Consider the following 20320-nt stretch of genomic DNA (forward strand, 5'->3'; position numbering starts at 1 on the left):
CTCGGCTGAAGCATGCATATTCTGTCCTTTTCTTTTTGCTGGAGAACACAGATTAGGACTAATTCTGCCACTCCCATCCTGCTCAGCCAGTGCAGCCGTGGAACAGCTAACCTTTTGGGAGTCCTCGGGGTGAGCCGGGTTCCCTCTGATAACATCCCCTCTCTCAAGGCCTGCATGTGCTGTGTGATACAGACATTAATTTTCTAATCAATATTATTGCTCCACATCGTTTGTGAAACATGGGACTATCTAGATAGAGGATAAAACCAAAAGGAATCAAGTTGCATTTTGAGCAGAGAGGGCTTTTCTTTTAATCAGGCATTTGGTTAAGATAATAGGCTTGAGACCCTAATTGATTATCACTATTTTAAGGTTTTAAGATGCCTATGTATAGTGAGATGCTGAACATGAAAAGGGCTTTAGAAATGGTTTCGGTGCTAGTTTGGGGGACTTGTGTAACTTCAAAACACTGAAAAGGAATCAAAGTCTCCAAAAAAGCTGTTCTCCAAAGCTTAATACATTGTCACTCGGACTGTAGTGGAAGAGAAGTAGTTGGATTTGGACTTTTTCATCTTCAAAGGAATAACTCTTTCCCAGTTTTATTTAAGCTTGGATTTCAGGAAGCCAGCTGTATCTCTGTTTAGAAAATACCTTGTATATTTATGGTGCAATCTAACTATTTTATAATAAAAATAATACTGTTAGATAGCACAAGGAAGCCTGCTAATTAAATAACAGTAATACCTTGAGCACCTTGAAAACATCTTCTGATATTCAATTAAGGAACAATAACCCGATGAACTTTAACCTATAGACCATATTCAGACTTTCTACATAAAAGTAATTGCATCAGTCATGATTTTCTCAAGCTACAACACAAGCTCTTGATTGGTAGCTCAACGTCTGAGACTCCTTTTTACAGCATTAATTGGGAAAGCAGACAATACTGTCCCTGTAAACTAGATTTTAGGACGAAGGTTAGTTGCCTTTGTACACATTTACTCATTGAAATAGGAATGTTTGCTTAATAATTCAAAACAAATAGCATTAGACAACAGGTCCTAATCCTGATTTCTCCTCTGCCAGTGTAAATTAGGAGAAAATTAGGTGAAACTCTATTTGATCAGCATAGAAAGACTTGTTTAAAACTTCTTTGAGATCAGAATAAGGCTCCAGCAATTCAAGCCTTTTCTTCTGGCTTCTTTACTGGGATTGAAAAGAATAATATGTAAATTGCATTATGAATTTTCTCCCCCATTAAAGCAGTCATCAAGCTATGGAAAAACATTTTTCATGTGGTACTTGTTACAATAGTGTTGCATCGCATTTATACGCTATACCAAACATGTGACTGGATAATGGCATATTATTTATCAGTTAGTATCCTGATCTGCTTTATTCAGTTTGGTCTTATGAACCCGGGGGTTTTCCCCCTTGGGGGAAAAATGATCATCCTCATGAGCTGAAGTGAGGTCTTGTGTAGGGAACTAACTCCTACCGGAACCTAGTCTTAGGTTGAAGGCAATCATTCAACAATATATTTAAATACCTGCTTAACTTTGTCAGCCCATCATTATTTGGCAGGGCAAATAAGCATGTGCTTTAGTCAGGCATGTGATTAAAATTAAGCACATGCTCTTAACTGCTTTGCTGAGTCAGGGCCTGCCTTGGCTAGCCAGGTGTCTTAATTTATACCCAGAATTTCAGTGAATGAGCTCCGTTAGTTTTTTATAAAATGAGTAAAAATTCTCTCATCTTCATTTTGAACACCTGCTTTACTACCAAAATGTGACTGTCGCGCAAAGCTGCAGAGATAACCAGATCATATACAACAATTTCAATGTTCTATCTTTGGGAAATTTAGCAAAAGTATCACAGTGCACGTTATTTCAGTAAAGTGCTGCATGAAAAGTAAATCTTGCAAGCTTTCAAGATGTTTAATCATCTTTTCAGTAAAGGAGCTCGTTAATGCTAACAGCTGCATATGTAATTGCTTGACTTTACCTATTTTTTTCTCATTCAGAAATAAGTGGAAGAGCCAAATTGATATATTTTTGCATTTTGACCCCTGTTAATAGGTGCAAAAGGTTTACTTCACATATTTTGTCAGTCCAGCTATTTCCCAGTCATTCTTCTTTTACATGTCTACCTTCTTTGTCCTGTTTCTCTCATTTTCTTTTGCACTGTTATCACAGCTCAGCAAAAGCTACAGTCTTAGGCCTGGATTTTGCAATCTGAACCATCCAGGCAAACCTTTAAACTTTCATGGAGTTCTACTGTGAACTGTGAATTCGCGGACCAACTGTGCATCGAATTGAGTTAAAGATAGAACTCTAAGCCAAGGGCATTGCTTTTATGAGTATCAAGATATTATTAATGATTGGCAAAATGAGTCCCTGATTTCCTAATGTTTATAAGTAAATAACAAATTGGAGAATTGTGAAATTCACCTTTCATTTGTGAAATGTTTATTTTCAGTATTGAAGGATGAAAATCTAATCACTCTCATTGCGTGCTGTTGTTTAATGATTACTATTGCATGTACACGCATAAATGTCCTGCAGAAGTTAAGTAGACATTTCAGGTATACACAGCAAAATAAGAGTAATGAAGTTAGCAGGGCCAAGCTAACTTATTCAACTTTTGTCATGCCCTGCGGCACCCTGAATGTATTTAAAAACATTCTATGGCATCTTCATTGCTAGTTTTACCTGTGTTTACTAGGTTGAGGTAACACAGCCGTGTGACAATCATGTTTTTATTGGATGATTACAAAGAGCTCTTTCCTTAAAAAATCTGCCAAATGTCCTACCGTAGCTGTGATTTGTTTTTTACTTCCATATTTAAATTTCACCTTCACTCTTAGCGCAATCAGAACCTGCCTGGGAAATGCAGGTGGAAGTGGACGCCAGAGCAGAGCCAGTATGGTGCACCGTGAGAAAACAACACGTGGCAGATGTTCGTAGCGTTGCTGAATGCGCTTCTGGAAGTTGCTCAGATACTGCCATGATGAGCACAGTATGAGAAGTTATATAGCAAAGACTGGCTTCCCTACGAAGGGCTCTGCGGAGTAGTAAGCATCCTGGCCCTGATCCAGCAAGGCACTTAAGCATATGCTTAATTTTAGGCACATGAGTGGTTTCAGTGAAGACCTAAGAGAATTATTTTTAATTCACAGATCATTTAATTCAATAGGCAGGTCTGCTGCAGCATATGAAAAGTAGATCTTCATATTAAAAATACTTGGGAAATTGTCAATGAACAAACGTTGTGTATGGCCAGCAACCATTTCTAAAAAGCAGAATGATATAGTCATCACCTTTATTATGGTAAAATATAAAGCAGATCAAGCAGAAGCATTTACAATTATCTGAGAGCTGTTTCTAAGTTGAAAATAAGGAAAAATAAAAGCTTGTAAGACCATTTTTTCATTTGAAGTAGGGAAAAAATTATTCTCTTGATGTAAATAAAAACCTTGTTTGCAGATTGAGGAATTTGTTTGTGTTGAATTTCAGCATCAATTTCAATATTTTATAGTACATTTATCTACAGCTGGAGCATGACAGATTTGTGTATATTTATATGTTTGTGTACATAATACATATGTATACACACATACACAAGGATGCCCAAAAATATACATATACACAGTTTGAAAACTCATCATTATTGCTGAAGTATAAAAACATGCCTGATGTAGAAACTTGTCTCAAGTCTGTTAGTTTAGCGACTGCATTCATCTGGCACCATAGGATCCTCACAGGAAGAGGGACGTTCTTCTGTGTGGGAGCGGAATCCGCTGAGGACTTGGCTGGAGATGAACGGCTGACCTCCCTCCAGATCTCTCCCAGACCTTTCCCTGACACGTTCCCTGACATGTTCCCCTCTCTAGTCCTGCACACAGGATATATTTCTTTTACTTCTCATTCTGCAGGTAGAAATGGCAATGGGATATGTTGGGTTTTTTAAACAACCTCAAAAGAAAGACAGGAGAACAAATATGCAGTTTGCATTAGTCCTATTGCCCTGGTCACTATAGGAAGCGCACAGGTATTGCCATGATGAGCGTGGTGTATGGTGGTATATACTGAATGTAGGGAGATTGTACTGAACCTGACAATGAACAATGGAGCAGATGGTGCCCCTGCAAAACGTTCGATAATGTACGTGTGCGTGCACTGGAATCAGTGACTCTAAGTAGGACAGCCTAAAAAGGTATGCCACTTATCCTGTGGACAAGTAGGACTTTACAGTTCTTTTAATAATCTCTTTATCCTGAGATTTCTCCTTTGACCCTGATTTCAAAAGCAGGAGGTCAGTCTGGCCGACTAACTGCAGACCTCTAATTGAAGTCCAGATATGTCCCGCGTGAACTGCTGTATCCCACTCTGCACACTCACACTGGGTTGCAGCCTGAAAGCTGCTCCTTTTGTAATTGATCATACCCGTGAAAATTAAATGAACATTTGGTGGTAGGCATGTTTTCAGAGAAGAAGGAAAATACTGTTATGTAAAGTGTAATAACATTTTGATACCAAGTGTAGAGGCATTCCTTGCACAAGGGAGGCGAGTGTGGAAGCGTACGCTCTGGTTCCTAAAGACAGTCCAAAGCTCAAAGTTTCTTTTCTTACACAGAGATTTATTTTTCTTTTCGAAAGCTAGTTTTAAATGTTAGGATTTTTTTTTTTGTGGGAAAGGTATTAATTTAATTTTTTTAACCAGCTGCTATTTTAAGATTTCCCCAGTGTAGCCTTAGAAAATGAAGAGTACATCTTTAAATCTTGTTTTGTTTGAATGAATGGGTAGATAATCCTGATCAGATGTTTCTTTAGAGAATAATGTTTAAAACGATTATGGAACTTAGCTGTCCTCTCTGTATCCTAGGTACAGTATTTTCATTTCAATTGTGAAGTCATTAGGGGTCATCCAAGGTAACGGTTTATTAAAATAGTCCTCTTTTGTTTCAGATTTCCTGTTGAGATGCTTTAACATGTAAAAATCTCCCTGCTGATGTGTCATGTTAGCTTTCCTAACCTCTAGATAGAAACCACAAAGCAGCCTACATAGCTGTATGACTAGTTACCCACCTACATAAACAATAATTACTGCTAAGTGGGAAATTAGATGTCACATTTTAAGTCTAAATGAAGGTAAAGTATTTGAGAATACTGTCATTAAATGCTTAAAGTTAATCGCAGTTCTCTCACTCTGTTTGTTTTGTAGGACATTTGGGCTTCCAGGACAGTTTTGTCACATCAGGTGTTTTCAGTGTGACTGAGCTAGTAAGAGTCTCACAAAGTAAGTATCCTTTTGTGGCTGGTTTATGTGGTTTCTGCAATCCCAGTTTTTTCCTTTGATTCTTATTGTCCCCTTCCCCAGTTCAGAAACAGCGTCTTGAAAACTGAGAGTTTCTTCTCCCCGTTTCTCGCCAGTGGACAATTTTTATGTGCCACATCATCTAATGTGGGAAAATAAAATAGCATAATTTTTTAAAGTAAACAAAAAAAATTAATTCTGCAAACTTGCATGTGCAAGTTGTTAAGCTCATCTGTTAACCAGCTGAAAATGGGCAGACTCTGTATAAGAGTGCAGATAAATGCCTACAAAGATCAGCTTACCTAGTGGATCCCTTGCAAGATCCAAGGACTGTATTTTAGCCAGACCTCTAGAAATGACATGACCTATACACATAAGCCTGGAATTTTTCTTATGCCACTTTTGCATGTTGTATTCATCCATGCCATGCATACATATGTTTGTACACCTGCAAATTGATGGACTCGTTAATAATGCCAACAACTGTACCAACTTCAGCTCCGATAATCTCGGTTGTGCAGAGGCACACATCCTGACTTTGCAAGGCCTGCGTTTCCCATTAACTGTATGGAATTCTATCTTCTAGAATGATTTTGGGTTTGACCTTTAAAGAATGCTAATGCCCCCAGCATGAATGACACACTGCAGCATGATCATTACAGACTTGTCAATACTCGCTAACAACAGTAAATTAAGAGTACCTGTCACCACCCTGTTCCATTGATCAAAGGTGCATTGATTGTATTTTGCTATGACATAATCCAGATAGTCCAAGGAGAGCGTGTGGACAGGCTCTTGCAGAAAGACTACTGGTAAGCCAGGGCCGTAGGTACTAGTCCTTTGGGGATCTTCTGTGCAGCTAGTGTAGAGCTAAGCAGTAACATCACATTGTCACCAATTGCCACTGCTCCAGGTGAACCACTCAACTACGTGCCCCTTTAAAACCTTAGGGTTTGTAACCGATCTCCGTAGCACAGCCAGTGATAAAAATGGTTCTCCTCCTAGATAGCAGGAATGTTTGTTTATGTATTGGCTCTGAGCATGTAGTTTAAGTCCTTCTGGGGCTGGAATCTAACTGGCACAAACCTAGCAGAGAATCTGTGGTTTTGAGTCAGAACACAAGAGTTTCTGTAAGGATTTTCCTGTTTTATTACCTCTTTTGGAAAGACTTACACTAGCTAGTAAATTGGCTTTCTATTGAAAAATAGGATGCTACAAGGAAAGCATGGCAAGTGGGAGAATGTCAGAATGTGTCAGAATGTCAGAGAAGTGTCATGAATGTCAGAGTTGTATGTGCTGGAGAGAGAGACAGAGGGAGAAAAAGTTTAAGGCAGCAGACGTTTCTCCTCAGTTTTCTTCCCTAACAACTGGTGGGAATTCCATGAGAAGGACAAGTTAAGAGGACTTGGAAGTCAAGAGGAGCTGTTGAGTGCTCAGCACATTTGCAAATCAGTTCACTTACTGAAGTGCTTAAGTAGGGACTTTGACATATAACTCACTGTACTGTAACTTGCTGGTACCTGCAGCCGTGGTGGACAAAACCAAGTTATCGCCAGTCTTTGAATGTCTCCGTGTTATGTCACTTTATTTCAGTGTGACACTGTAAGGCTTTTGAAGCCAAAAGGATCCACCCTCCCCCTCTGCAAGGCATCCCATTTCGCCACAATCTTATCTTCACTGTAGGAGCCCTACGCAGCAGAACTGCCTCTGGACTCTGTCAGCCGTGCTTATGTGTACAGGACGGGACTGCTAGAAAAGTGCCCCCGTTCAGGACTTCAGCCTTCACAGCCAGCCCCAGTCCCAGCTTCCCTGAGAGTTTGGCATTGACCTCATGAGCACCATGTTTCATGCCAATTAATCTTCCATTATATTTTACTGTAACTAAACTAAAATATTGTGTATCAAAAATCTTAGCATTCAGCATGTTTTGCAAACTGCGCACCATGTCCGAGATGTTCCCTCTGCTTGCCATTGAAATGCATCAGCTCCAAGGGTAGGGCACCTGTGTGCAGGAAGAGCAGGACGGGCATGAACTTTATCGGAAGTAAGAAATGAGGTGTTGGTGGGCAAAATGAAAAGATTCAGCTTTTATCTGTTCGAGGCACAGGGGTTTGCACTCTTTTTCATGGGCTCTTTAATAATCCTGGGAGGTCAAGACCTCAGTTTTATATCCTGTCTGCAAGCCAGCACCTCTACCAAAAATAGTGTCCCCAAAGCATATCGGGATATCACTTCAGAACTGACTCAGAGGGAAGAGTGCCAGCAACTGATTTAGCTACACTGCTTTTGATAGCACCCTGGATTTTCCTTGGAGATGCCCCAGACATGTACTGACCAGCCGTAACCTTGTTTACTTTGTGAGGTCTGAGAAGCCCACAGCCTGACATGCCGTGGCAACCCAGTAGGATATGTTTAGTGTAGAGTCTAGCAACAAATTCCCAGCGAAGTCAGTATGAATTCGCATACTAATATTCAAGGAATTGTTTAACATAACGGAGCAACAAAGTAATTGCTGCGTATTTGCCTAAATTGGCAGGCAAGGTCTTTTAAGGAGTGTGCTTTTCAATATAACCCTTGCTGAGTTCTCTGTATGTTCCCATGTCTCAATTTGAGACCACTACGTGGGTTACTTTCATTCTGGGGAGCTCAGCGTATGAACAGCCACCAGCAGCTACTAACAGTCTATAGCTTGAGTAATCAAAATGTCCTCAGTCCATTCTCTTGTTTTTACTTTCTGAAAAGTCATTGCTCCTTCAGAAGCCACCATGGCTAGGGAAGGGGCAAGCCTGCCTGTCCATAGTGGGCCCTCACGTTTAGTCTCTGCTGTCTTCCCAAGTGTGCTCTGTGTTTGCTTTACAAAGAGGTCATCTTTGTGTATGCCCATTGTAATTTTTCTTTCCATGCTTGCTGTTGATAATATGATAATAGAAATAAGTGATTTCCCACAGTTTTAACTGGCCTGTGGCTTGCTGCCGTTACCTAAAATTGCTCTTATGAAATAGTGTTGGTAGCAATTATGTGCCAGGTTTATTTAGTGAAGTCCCCAGAGCTCCACATGACAAGGATTCTCAAATAATAGGCAGTTGCCTCCGTCATGCAAATTTGGGGAATGAATTAATCAAGCAAAAGGTCAGCTGTTACCATTATCTATCTATCTTGCCTATCAGTGCTGATCATCACAGTTTCTATGAGCTATTGAACAAGTCTAGACTGTTTTGGTAACAGAAACTTGCTTTCTTCAGTCTCATAGATGCAGATTTTATTTCGAAATGCTACCCAGCTACTGAATCTCGCAGAGCCTAGTAAAACAGAGAAAGTAGATCATAAATGTTCATCTGAAAAACGGATAGATAGTTCCCTCTCCACCCCATCTGATATGGATGTTGCAGACCATGCTGTCAGTGCTCCTACGTTATTAGCAGGCAGAGGGTGTGAGCTCCTTTCTAAGTGTTGTCTCTCACCCCAGATACTGGGGAGACCCCTTCAGATAACAGAGACTTCGCTCTTCCATCTCTGGAGAGGTTTGGGCTCACAACAAAAGGCTCTGAAGCAGAAGCGTCAGAGATGTACAATTTTTGTGAACTGACAGCCAGCTGTTGGCAAAGAAAAACCTTCTCCCTCTCTACCTTTGTTAGGAAAATATTCCACTCACTCTGTGCCATAGTCCACTCACTATCTGCAGGGCACTGGAGAATCCCCGCTGCAAAAGGTGCCGGCAGAGGGGTGGCTGTGGTGCGAAGCCACTGCTGAGCGTACAGTCCCATTCGGCCGGCAGAGGCTGGGAGGCCGTGGCAGGCTGGAGCAGGACGAGGGGCATGGGGAATGCAGTTCCCCTCTTGGCTTTGAGTCTGCACCATGCGCGCTTGTGCGGAGAGCTGCTGGGAAGATCTCCTCCCCTGGAGGTCCTTTAAGCAGCCAGATAAACTGCACTGCCCAGGATGTGAAGAAAGATTTAGGATTTATGAACATTCGCTAGAGCCAAATCAAACATATTTGTTTTGTGCTGTGTTATTTGTCAAAATGACATCATTCTTCATGCTGATAAACAAGGGAATTCTGACTGCGCCCTGGACGGAAAATGCCACGCTTTGAGGTTTAAGATGTTAGCTGTGTGCAGTATGGAGCTGTACGGAGCAAGTGGGGTGACTTTTAATCCTTCTAATGAGCCAGTGAAACCACAAGCACACAAGCATACGTGCAGTTGCTTACGGCTCCTGTATAAACACAGAAACGGTCCAGCTAATTATCCCTGAGACAGTTACGCTAATTCCACAGGTAAGAGGTGCTTCTGTGGCCAAGGCGTTTTGAAAAGCTCTGGATCTGCAACACCGAGGCTGCTGGATGGGGCGGGTGCCAGGTTTGGTTAGCGGCTGCTTTAGCAATGGAGGCAGGCGGATGAGTGCTAGAAATGAAAGTAGTTGTCGCCGCTCCAGGCACAGAGCATGGGTGTGACGAAGGAAACAAAGCTTCCTCACGCCTTTCATCCTGTGGCCAGGTACAGCCAAAAACAAACTTCAGGGAAAGTCCTGTCATCCCCAGCACGTACCGGGTGCCTATGGCAAGGTGTGGGGTGCCCCAGCTCCTGCTGTGGGTCTGGGCCAGGCAGGCGGCTGCAGAGGGCAGGGAGGATGCTGCTGCCTTCCTGTAGCCCGCGAGAGGAGAAGAGGCTCTCCTCCACGCAGAGCATGTGTGCGAAAGCCATGGTATAATAAACCAGCACTCTCTAAACAGCAGCCTGTATGTTTTCTGCTATACTAAGCATTACAGTAGTGAAGGTAGTTAAAGTCACCCACATGAAAATTAACATTTAAAAGATACTCTATATTCCTTAGCAAAGCACTGCTATCCAAAACACACTGTTTGGGCTTAGGTATGAGAGGAAGAAAAAAAGATTATAATAAAAAATAGACTGCAGGCATAGAGTGAACAGTTGCCGTGACCTTGCCTTTTGTATGCCATTACACAATTCAATGGCAGTCCACTCAAACCTTGCTCTCGATCAATATCCTATTAAAGCAGCACAAAAAGTCTCTATAAACTTAGTGGTTAGCTATGTTTATAAATGGAACTCAGCATAATTAGATGGTCAATAGCAGGCTGTACTTGTGATTTTAAAATGAACATCACACATTTCATATCTGTTGTATTCGGCAAAAGCTCTTTGAATGTAACGATACAGTGTGTAGGAAACAAAGGCCTTGCAAAAAAAAACCCAACAAACCAGCTCCCCTTTCCTCTCAGCAGCAGCAGCAGCAGCAGCACAGTGTGTTTCCCTTTGTTTATGGAGTCACAACACAGGAAAAAGTTTATTAGTCAAATGTCATGTTTCTCCCATTTAACCTTAAACACATTATCACTTTGCTGCAGTGTTACACATGTAATGATCTTAGTCACATCCCAGCCCCTTTGTAAAAATAAATACATAAAAACGGGAAAAAGAGAAACTAAATATTAACATGACTAAAAGAGAGTGCCGTACTCCAAGGAAGACAAATGCCAGCCTGGCTGGCTTTATTTAGTGGGTTTCCTGTTCTGTAATTCAATAAATTTTTCAAAATAAATAATCCAATTGGGTTAAGTCAGAGGGCTTTTTGTTAATTTCTCTACTATTTTTCTTGACATTTCGGGTGAAGATCTGAGCTAACAAGCTGGCAGCGGAGGGAGCAGGCTGGCAGCAGGGCCAAGGCTGCCCCGTGTCCCTGGGAGCAGCACAGCACTGGTGCCCAGGCAGAGGCACCCACCTTCCTCCTCCTCTTTTTGGGCAAACTAGCTCCTCCTGCCCCTCAGAGCGAGCGAAATGTGTCCCATGCGCCCAGGGATTTTGTTGTGATGCCAGCAGCTGGAATGGGAGCAGAGGCCGGCGCCAGTTTGTTTGCTTAGGCAGCCTGCGCATATCAGCAGGCTGGGGGTTAGGGGAAGAGAGGTCTGTCCTCCTCGCCCCCCGCCGGGTCGGAGCCCTGCGTCAGATGACATCTTGATGCCGGCACGTAGGTAGAGACTATTGTTTTGACTCGCAATGGCAATTCTGACATCCCTTCCTGTTTGGGAGATGTTCCTGAGCTATCAGAAGGTCACTTTGCTGCAGAGCATTTCTTAGAGGGGAAAGGCAGATTTTTAATGTCGGTGGCCTGGAGTTTCTGCAGGCTGCAGCATGTACACAGCCGGCTGTGCTGGAGTGGATCTTCCCAGACACGCTGCCGCTTGATGTGGGACCGGAGCATGTTCCCTGGGTGTATGAACAGGGGTGTAGGGAGCTTGCATGATGGATTGTCAGAAGCTACAGTTAAGGGGTTTAATTTAGATTTGCTTTGCCACAGTTTGCACCCCTTTGATCCCTTTGCTTACTCTCTGGAGCTGCAGCCTTTGCAGGGAATCCTGCAATAAATACAAGTGTTCCCTTCCCATTGCCCTTGCAAAGTGGGCAGTCCAGAAAGGCAGCATGAAAAGCCATTTGGAGCAGGCTTAGATGCCTCCTGGCTGGGCTAGCTGCACCATGCCCACTCACGTGGCGCGTTGCACCACCGAACGCAAGGGTGATCAGAGGAGCCAGATGCCAGGCAGCGAGCTCCCCGCAGCCAAAGCCCAGCGCAGGAGGTGCGAGGTGTGGCTCAGCTCCACCAAGGCTGAAGCAGAGACAGACTCATGGCTTCAACCAAATTCCAGCTGGGAACAGGAAGCAACCTTCCGCCATGCAGATGAAAAACATTAACCTCTTGCCGGCAGCCTCAGAGTGAGCTCTACAGTCAGCGTGTTGCTATGTTTTTGATAGTAAATGGGGTAACTGCAAGCAAATATTGCAGTTGCTGAAAGACCGGCACCAAATATCTTCCTGTCAGGCAGTCAGGAGAAGGGATTTCAGAACAGCTTAGCCCTGTATGACGTTTGCCACAGCACTTCTAGAGCCAGAGATCCTGAGTTGGCTGTGACAGGATCATGGCTCCTGTGTAAGGACTGCCAAGGGGCTTGGGGTACTCGCCGCCATAGGCCAGCCAGGCACTTGAACCTCTGCTGCTTCGGTCTGTTGGTATATATCAGAGGTGGGATTCATTCTTTAACCCTTAGGTTGCAAACAGGCTCTTGAGTGTGGCAAGGTGATTTGGCCTATAACAAACAAAGCATCCTCTGTGTTTGCTACCCGGGCGAAAATTACTGTGTGCTTAGCCCTTTCTACTTTGTGCTGAGTTTACACAGCGTTAGCAATACGTTGTTCCTACCTCACCCTTGCTCTGGAGATACATCTCATTTTCCTTTAGGGCCAATTCAAGGGTTGGAACAGAAATGTCCAGAATTTGGGGAGAGAACGATAAACAGAGAGGGGGTGAAAGAAAGAAGAGAAGCGTTACCTACGTACCAGTTTTTCTTCCATAGCTGTTTGGAATAAAACTGTTTCATAAATCTTGCAATGCCTAGGAAATTCATCGTGCCTCAGAAAGAAACGGTGCTTTAATTTAGTGCTTGCCTTTTTATGTTCCTGTTTGGAAAATAGCATGCTTAACCTGTAAGTGAGGCTTTGGTAGGTAGAGGGTGCAGAGGAATTGATCAGCAAAGGGTTTGCAGAGCACAAATCTGTTTGGCGAGGAAGTTGCTGAAAACTGTGCAGTAGATGCTGCAGAGAGTACCTTTATGATTGATTTCCATTCAAGTCAGACTGACTGCAGTGTGGTCATTTTTCTAACCCATAACTGCTCACACTGCAGCAGTCTGCTATCTGCAGGGTGTCTGAATTATAGCAGTCCATGTCCGTGTTACCTTTTACACAAATTACTTACACCGGTTTCTTTTTCCATGCAAATTCATCAGTTTTACGGCCTCTTGTAGCTGCTGTCAGGAAACTGTTGCAGAAAGCACAAATTGATAAAACGAGTTAATTTTACTATGCTTAATTTTTCTTTCTTTCTGTTACATACCCTCTCATATACCCAGTGTGCAGGAAGCGTATAATAGTTAAGAGAATATAACAAAGGATTTGAGTGCTCTTGTCATAAATTACTTCCCAACTTCATTCCTTTTAATGACCATTCCAGATTTTCTCAAGTTTTAATGGCGTTGTGTATTTTCCATCTCATGCTTTTAAAAGTCCGTGGCTATCCAGGCCATTCCCTTTCTGTCTCAATGACGTTCTTAAAAGATCCTTGCCAAACAACAACTAATTGTCTTGTGGGGATGATGAGGCAGCTGCAAAGCTACATTATTCCTCTGTCAAATCTGACATTGTGAGCTCCTTAAGACTTGGGGTGAAATACTGGCCCCATTACAGTCAATGGCAGCACTCCCAGAAGCCTGCGTTTCGGCCCAGGCATGTTAGCTGGGTGATGGGAGCTATCCTGTCTTCATTTCCTCACTCCTGCCCCGTCGGAGTGAAAGATTTTTTCATGTTTGAAAATGGGCCAGATTCTCAGACCAAAGATTAAACTTGGCTCAGCATCCTTGTGTGGCACTGAGACTGCTTCTCCTTTGTTGCTGTGAATCAGGGAGCTCAGACAATACGTTCCAGGCCAAGCTTGTGCATTTTATTGTGCAGTGCCTCCTTTTTCAGATGTCTCTGAAATGTGAGAGAATATCATGATCTGTAGTTGTCAGCTCCCAAAGTTGTATTGTCCTGTAAAAAGCACTGGAACAGCAACAGTGGATATGGTACCATTTGCTGTATAGTGAGTGGCGTTTTTTTTGTGAAATGCACTGTCTGTTGACTTGTAACATTAAACTGCTCTGTTCCTTTCCTGTTCCCAGAAGAATGCGGCACATGGAGTTCATAGCCTTCTGTCTGCAAATGACTTCATAATGTTTTAATATAAAACTAAGGTTCTAGGACAGGGAAATTAAAGGTATTCATACCCCTTACAATAAAACTTAGGTGCTGGGTAGGGCAGTGAGAGGTGAACAGTGGAAGCTAACTGCTGGATAAAAGTTTTTGAGAGTCATATGTCTCTAGCTCTGATTTAGCTGGAGGAGAGGCCAGAGGAAAACTCAGATGCTCACAGGCCGAGAAGAACTCGGGTTTCTCATCTGCTTTTGTGCTTTCCCCAAGGAGCATTTGTAACCTCTGTCCTTGTGGATGTACATCACATATATACCAAAGGTCCTGAGGTGTGTATTTCCCTGCCTATACTGCTTATAGATTATGCCAAGCACACTACAGGGGTGATGCAGTCTATTTGTAACTATGCCAATAAATGCAACATTGTCCTAACAGTGAAAGCAACAAGTTTCATTAAATGTTAGAATGATATTAACAGAAAGGCAGTGCTTAAAGAAAGTCTTCCCATAATTGTTTAATTTTTTTTTTCCATTTTTGGAGGAATGTAAGAAAGAGTCTGTGTCATCGAACTTTGCATTCTTGATAAAATTTACATCTTCTTGATTGCAATGCCAGTTACCATTAGCATTTCCTAATTTCCACGTCCCACCTGTTCTTGTTGTAAAACTAAACACACTCATGAGGAAGAAGAAAGTGATTTTGAAGTGCAATTCATGCCTTATTCACATGACTTACTGACTGCAATCTTTTTTGTTTCCCCAGCACCGATAGCTGCAGGAACAGGCCCTAATTTCTCCCTCTCAGATTTGGAAAGTTCTTCATACTACAGCATGAGCCCAGGAGCAATGAGGAGGTCTTTACCTAGCACATCCTCTACCAGGTAATTTAATCTCTGCCTAATACCAAGTTACTTGGAAACCCAGGCCAGCATCATTACTCATCTGGGAAAGTAACCATTAAATTCTTTGACAAGCTGTTTGGGGGCCTCAAGATGTGGAGCTGTTTCAGATTCACAGAGCTGAATGTTCAACTGGATTGCTGTTAAAGTTCTTTTTATACATACAAGCTTTGAAGAAAAACTGCAGCATTGACTTGTGTAACTTCTGGCTTGTATCTCAGTGAAGTTCCACTGGAATTGTTGGAGTGTCACTTGTGGCAGAAGAAAATTGGGAGCATATTGAGATGTGCGACTTTTTCCTAGCAGTAAAATCGTAAGATAGACATATATGCATTCTTTATCGTAAAAAGTGCTATCTGTGAGACTAACATCATTTTAGGACCTTGGCCTATAATGCATTCTAGTTTTGATATAGCATTTAGAAATTTGTGACTCAGCCTTTAGAAAACTGAATTGCTAATGCAGATGACTATCCGGTCTGATTTTGATTTTGGCTTAGATGCCAACTATCAAACAAGGATATTTTTTATTTTTTACCTTTGACTTTAACCATCCACGAGATTAGATTTATAAACAAGCCCAGTCACTCTAGTGGTCTTGAACACTATTAAGGAACCAGATTGATTTTTTTTCCCCCCACAGCCAAAATAGATCACTTATTTCAAAGACATGACAAGAAAGTCTAACTTCATCCCAGGTTTCTTTTACATTTTTATGTCAGTCTGCAGTGCCACCAGCTTTGCAGTAAGCAAGTACACACGTAAAAAAGTCTCTATAGTTTGAATATAGCTGCTTTTTTTATGAAAAAAATATATCCTTAAAGACAAGCTCTTAGCAATAACTTCTTACAGTTTTCAGTGTTTGGAAGAACATTCTACGTCTTGCACTTAGTGTGCACATTATGAAGCTCCGTGACTGCAATTCCCGTTACACGTCAAGTAAAAACTTTGTGCTCTTTCTTTCTTGTGAATAAACTGTGTACCCTACAGTGCTCATCATTAGCACCATTCTCAGGTAGAATTTAGTTGTGACTCCAGAAGCAAAAAAGTGGGGTTATTAATGTTACTTAAGAGCTCGGTTGTTGCTCTTCTATTCTTCTGCAAATAGCTACCACTGATAAGGAGCTAATTATAAACAGCATGGGTAGTTAATAACTTGGTAATATGTTTGTTTTCCTCTCATTAGGCTGTTCCCAGTCAGAAAAAAAAAATATTCCTTAAATACACAGACTCAGCAGAATTATCAGGCGGTAATTATATTGTATGCACACAATTTCCCCTATTGACACATAACAATTCTCTAAATTAAGGAATGGCCAAACCTGCATTCCACGCATACCGCAAGAATTATTATTCCTGTTTCTCACAAACTGATTTTGCATACCCACCAGCTCCTACCTGTGCAGAGGTTCGGGTGGGGAGCTGCAGAGAGGCTGCAAGTTTTAAACCAATAGAAATTGCAGTGGAATATTTTATCTCTGTTAAATATGTTCCCCCTACACAGAGGAGCCTGTTCTTGAATGCCTTAAGTCTTAATAGAATACAGATTTGGTGAAAAAAGTGAGCTGACCCAGCCTTGGAAAAGTACTTAGAAGAGAAATTCTCAGTAACGTCCCCACGCAGTCTGTACAACTCATTATAGAAAACAGAGCCAAGCTAAGTGTCTTTGGCTTTGGGATCCTCTCCCTGCAAAACTACTGGAGTCTGAGTCAGGGGCCACCAGAGACCACTGAAAGGGCTCTTCTGTCTCCTGAGCCTTTGGTGAGGGAGGTGTGATATATCACAAGGGAATTCTTTAGTACTGACACTGGCCAGAGATACCTGTTGGGGGCTTTTTATGCTTGGTGGCATGCAGTTGCACAGTAAAATGCTTGTACTTGCAGGATTATGTGAACATTTGAACCAAGAATGTATTCTTCCATCATTCGTCTACGCTTCTTCTTATGGGACTGAAGTCTGGGTTAATGTAATGGCTACGGTTAAAAGATTGAAGATATGTTTGACCTGATAAACGACTTTCTGAATAAGCTGTGGAAAAATCTGACAGTTAAAATAAATCTTGGATGTCATTACCATATTCGCTCAAATTGCAAAAATTATGCAATACAAATGAAATTCTTGCCTTTTTATTGACCTCTGTATGCTTAGAAAAACATCCTACTTTCTGATCTGTAAAAGCCTAAATGCTAAGCTATCTTCTAATTAAACTAACTTATGTTTTGGGTTCAGCCTGGACTCTGTGAGAGGCTGTTTTGTATCTCACTGAAGCTTAAGCTATTGGCAATGAAGCAAAGCAGAATCAAAACGTGGATGCCAAGAGGTTGGGTGGGCAGGATGGCCACACAGAACTCATACAATCCCCTTCTCAGGGCCCTAAATCTGTTATAGTTTCCATAACCAAGGTAGTCTCAGGCCGGGCTAGCAAGATATGTTCTAAGAGAAGTGCCTTTGTTCCTTTCCATACATGAAGTATGTATTATGTTTTTACTTTCTCAGCTCTACAAAACGTCTCAAGTCTGTGGAGGATGAGATGGACAGTCCTGGTGAGGAGCCGTTTTATACAAGCCAAGGGCGCTCTCCAGGAAGCGGCAGCCAGTCAAGTGGATGGCATGAAGTGGAGCCAGGTAAGCCACGGCTTTCAGCAGCCTGAGAACATGATCTCCAGTTGCTCAGTTTTGTTACCAGAATACACTGAATGCTGCATAGAAAGGTGATCAATTCTAAACATCTTGTAACTTCTTCTGAGAAAAGGTCAGTCTAATGAAAACACTGTAGTGGTTTTATTGCTCCTGCAGCTGTGAATGTTTCTATAATGTGTCACTCCTGTATTTTGGCCAAATATCTGAAGTATTTAAATAACGCAGCAAAAGATAGGCAGTCTTTTTCTGTCAAAACATCCAGATTCAATTCTGGGATAGCAGTGACAATCGCTTAGCAAAAAGCAGTACCTGCCTGGGCTGTGCCCTACAGTTATACTGTTTAAATAAATATCCCTGAATTTATAAAAGGTAGAAGGGCTTTTCAGGCATTATACAGCACTTGAGCTCACTTGGTAATGACTTTTAAGGTACTTACAGAAGGAGTTGTTTTATTCTGTAATACCATGAAGGATGATTGGAGGCTTCATATCAAAATAGATATCACCAGGTGTAGGTATCAACCTTCATAAGGTTTAGGATGCAGCTCTTCTGCCTTTTCTGAGTTAATTTTTGTGTGTGATCTTTCTTGTTGATCATCTTTTGGGTTATGTTATGTTACATACTTAACTGTCCATTGATCACTTATATTCATATCATCTGGGTGCTTAATACTATTGAAAATATTTTTCTTGGTCAGTGCTACATGCATAGGTGAAGTTAATACCTCAATTTTGCTTACAGCTAAATATTCAATATTTATTGCCAATAAAAATAACGGAAGTCTTATTTGTTAGATGAAGGCAAGCAGTGCTTTCATCTTCAGCCTCCTAGTGTTTGAGAAGGCCCTCTAAACAGCCCAGAGCATCTTCCGCAATACTTTTTTTTTTTCTTTGTTGTTTGTTTGAATTTAAAATCATATGTTTTTGGTTTGTTTTGAAACAACACATGCTTGTGCAAGGCACTGTGTATAATGAACCATATAGCACAGAAAAGTAAATTCAACCTGAACAGCATTAAAATCCATTCTGTGGGCACTTGGCCAGCCACCTATATCCTTCATCATGTAGGAAACATACCCACAGCTTTCTCTGGAGACTCTGTCAAACAGCTGTCCTTTACAGCATGCCCAGAAAGTCACCAAATTTGGGCTATTCCAGACTGGGAGGGGACTGATTCCTGCACCTGGGAGCCCTTGGAGAATCCCCTGCCAGCTGCCCTCTCTCCTCTAATGAGGAGGAGCCAGCTTGTGGACCCTTATTGAGTGCAGATGTGGCACTTTGGCAGGAGGAGAGGGTGGACCTGCAGGCAGACAAGTCCCAGGCTTCCCATGAATGCCTTGCCACCACTGTCCCCAGGGCTCTGGTGTTTTCAGTGAGGTGTCCTGCTCAGTAGACACCAGGAGCTGCTTCCTCCATCAGCTTCAGGCTCCAGATGATGTAAGGCAGAGCTTCACCTTGTACTAAACTAGTCTGCTCATGGAGCAGCTCTCTGCTCAGAGCCCATTGAAAAGGAGAGATCACAACCTCCTCTGCAGACACAGATGGCTAAAAGCTGACTGGGTGACTGCTTCTACATCACTGTCAGACTGGGGGCTAACTCCCCCCCAAAGTTTGGGGTACTCTTTGTTAATGACAAATGTTCTCCATTTGTGCAACAGCCAGAGGTTGGCGATTAATTTTGCTGTCACGTCTGGTGGTTTTCCCCACATGTGGTCATTACCTCTGTCTCATCCAAGTCCTGACTAGATGGTGGCACTGAGCTGGACGAGAGAGTACCTAAAGCCTTACGCCTCCAAAGCACCTCTGCCACTTTTGGCACCACTTGAGTGCCCGTCATGAAGAAGCACAACTGCCCGTGTCAAACTTTCTGAGGTGCTCAGAAAGGCAAGAACAAGCCAGAGGAGATAAGGTTCTTCCTTCCTCATGACCTTTCTCACTTACTACAGAAAAATCCCAGGTTCTGCTTAGTCTTGCCTGTAAAATGGCAGAAAATCACCTTGCAACATCAGGGACTCAAGCCAGGTACCAACTAGATACAGCTCAGATCCACCAAGCTATCTATCACTGTCACAGCTATGAAGAAAAAGAGCTTTATCCTGCCTGCGTGGGATGCACTTTCAAACCATCTTTGTGCTATATTCACGCAGCCCCACCCTAATGCTTCGGTCGTGGCTTTCCAGCAGCCTGTCCTCTGAATTCATTGCCTCAGCTTCTCTGTAAAACAGGGTCGCTGGAAGATCACAGCTGGCAGAGAGATTACCTAAAGAGCCACAGCTTATCAGCAGTGAAGGACAAAACAGTACTGAAGTGTCCTTCCATGCCAGGGTAACAGTGGTATGTCACTGGCACAAGGGGCTCCCCCTGAGGGACACATCCTGCTGTGGTCTGTGCACAGTGCTCAGCCTTACCTCAGAACTCACACGTGGGTCTGATATAAACATCTGACCCTTTGTATTTGACATGGGTGCTCTATCTCCAGAAGCTAAACTGTTTTATGAGTCATCAGTGGGGTGTCTGCCTAGAAAATACATTGGTCATCTCAAAGCTGTACAAATGATGTTAAATCTCATATTACCCAGTGGCTTGCCACAGCGTTCCTCTCTGAGTGGGGAGCTTTGGAGCCTGGACCTGTTTCAAATCCATCCTTTCCGATGTCTCTCCTGTCCAGAAAAAGGCCTTGCAGTTTATTTAATCTGCAGTCAAAATGATGG

At 42.4% G+C, this 20320-nt stretch overlaps 1 protein-coding gene across 1 annotated transcript in view; it reads left to right on the forward strand.

The window, feature by feature from the left end:
* NFIA (nuclear factor I A) overlaps positions 1–20320 on the forward strand; it is a gene marked incomplete at both ends in the record, with an annotated part of 222764 nt that overhangs the window by 156112 nt on the left and 46332 nt on the right. The window contains 3 exon segments of the mRNA XM_082003188.1: positions 5224–5298; positions 14837–14954; positions 17468–17595. Of these exon segments, the coding sequence (XP_081859314.1) occupies positions 5224–5298; positions 14837–14954; positions 17468–17595 (321 nt within the window).

Source organism: Phaethon aethereus (assembly GCF_964289735.1).
Source record: "Phaethon aethereus genome assembly, chromosome: 8".
NCBI lineage: Eukaryota > Metazoa > Chordata > Aves > Phaethontiformes > Phaethontidae > Phaethon > Phaethon aethereus.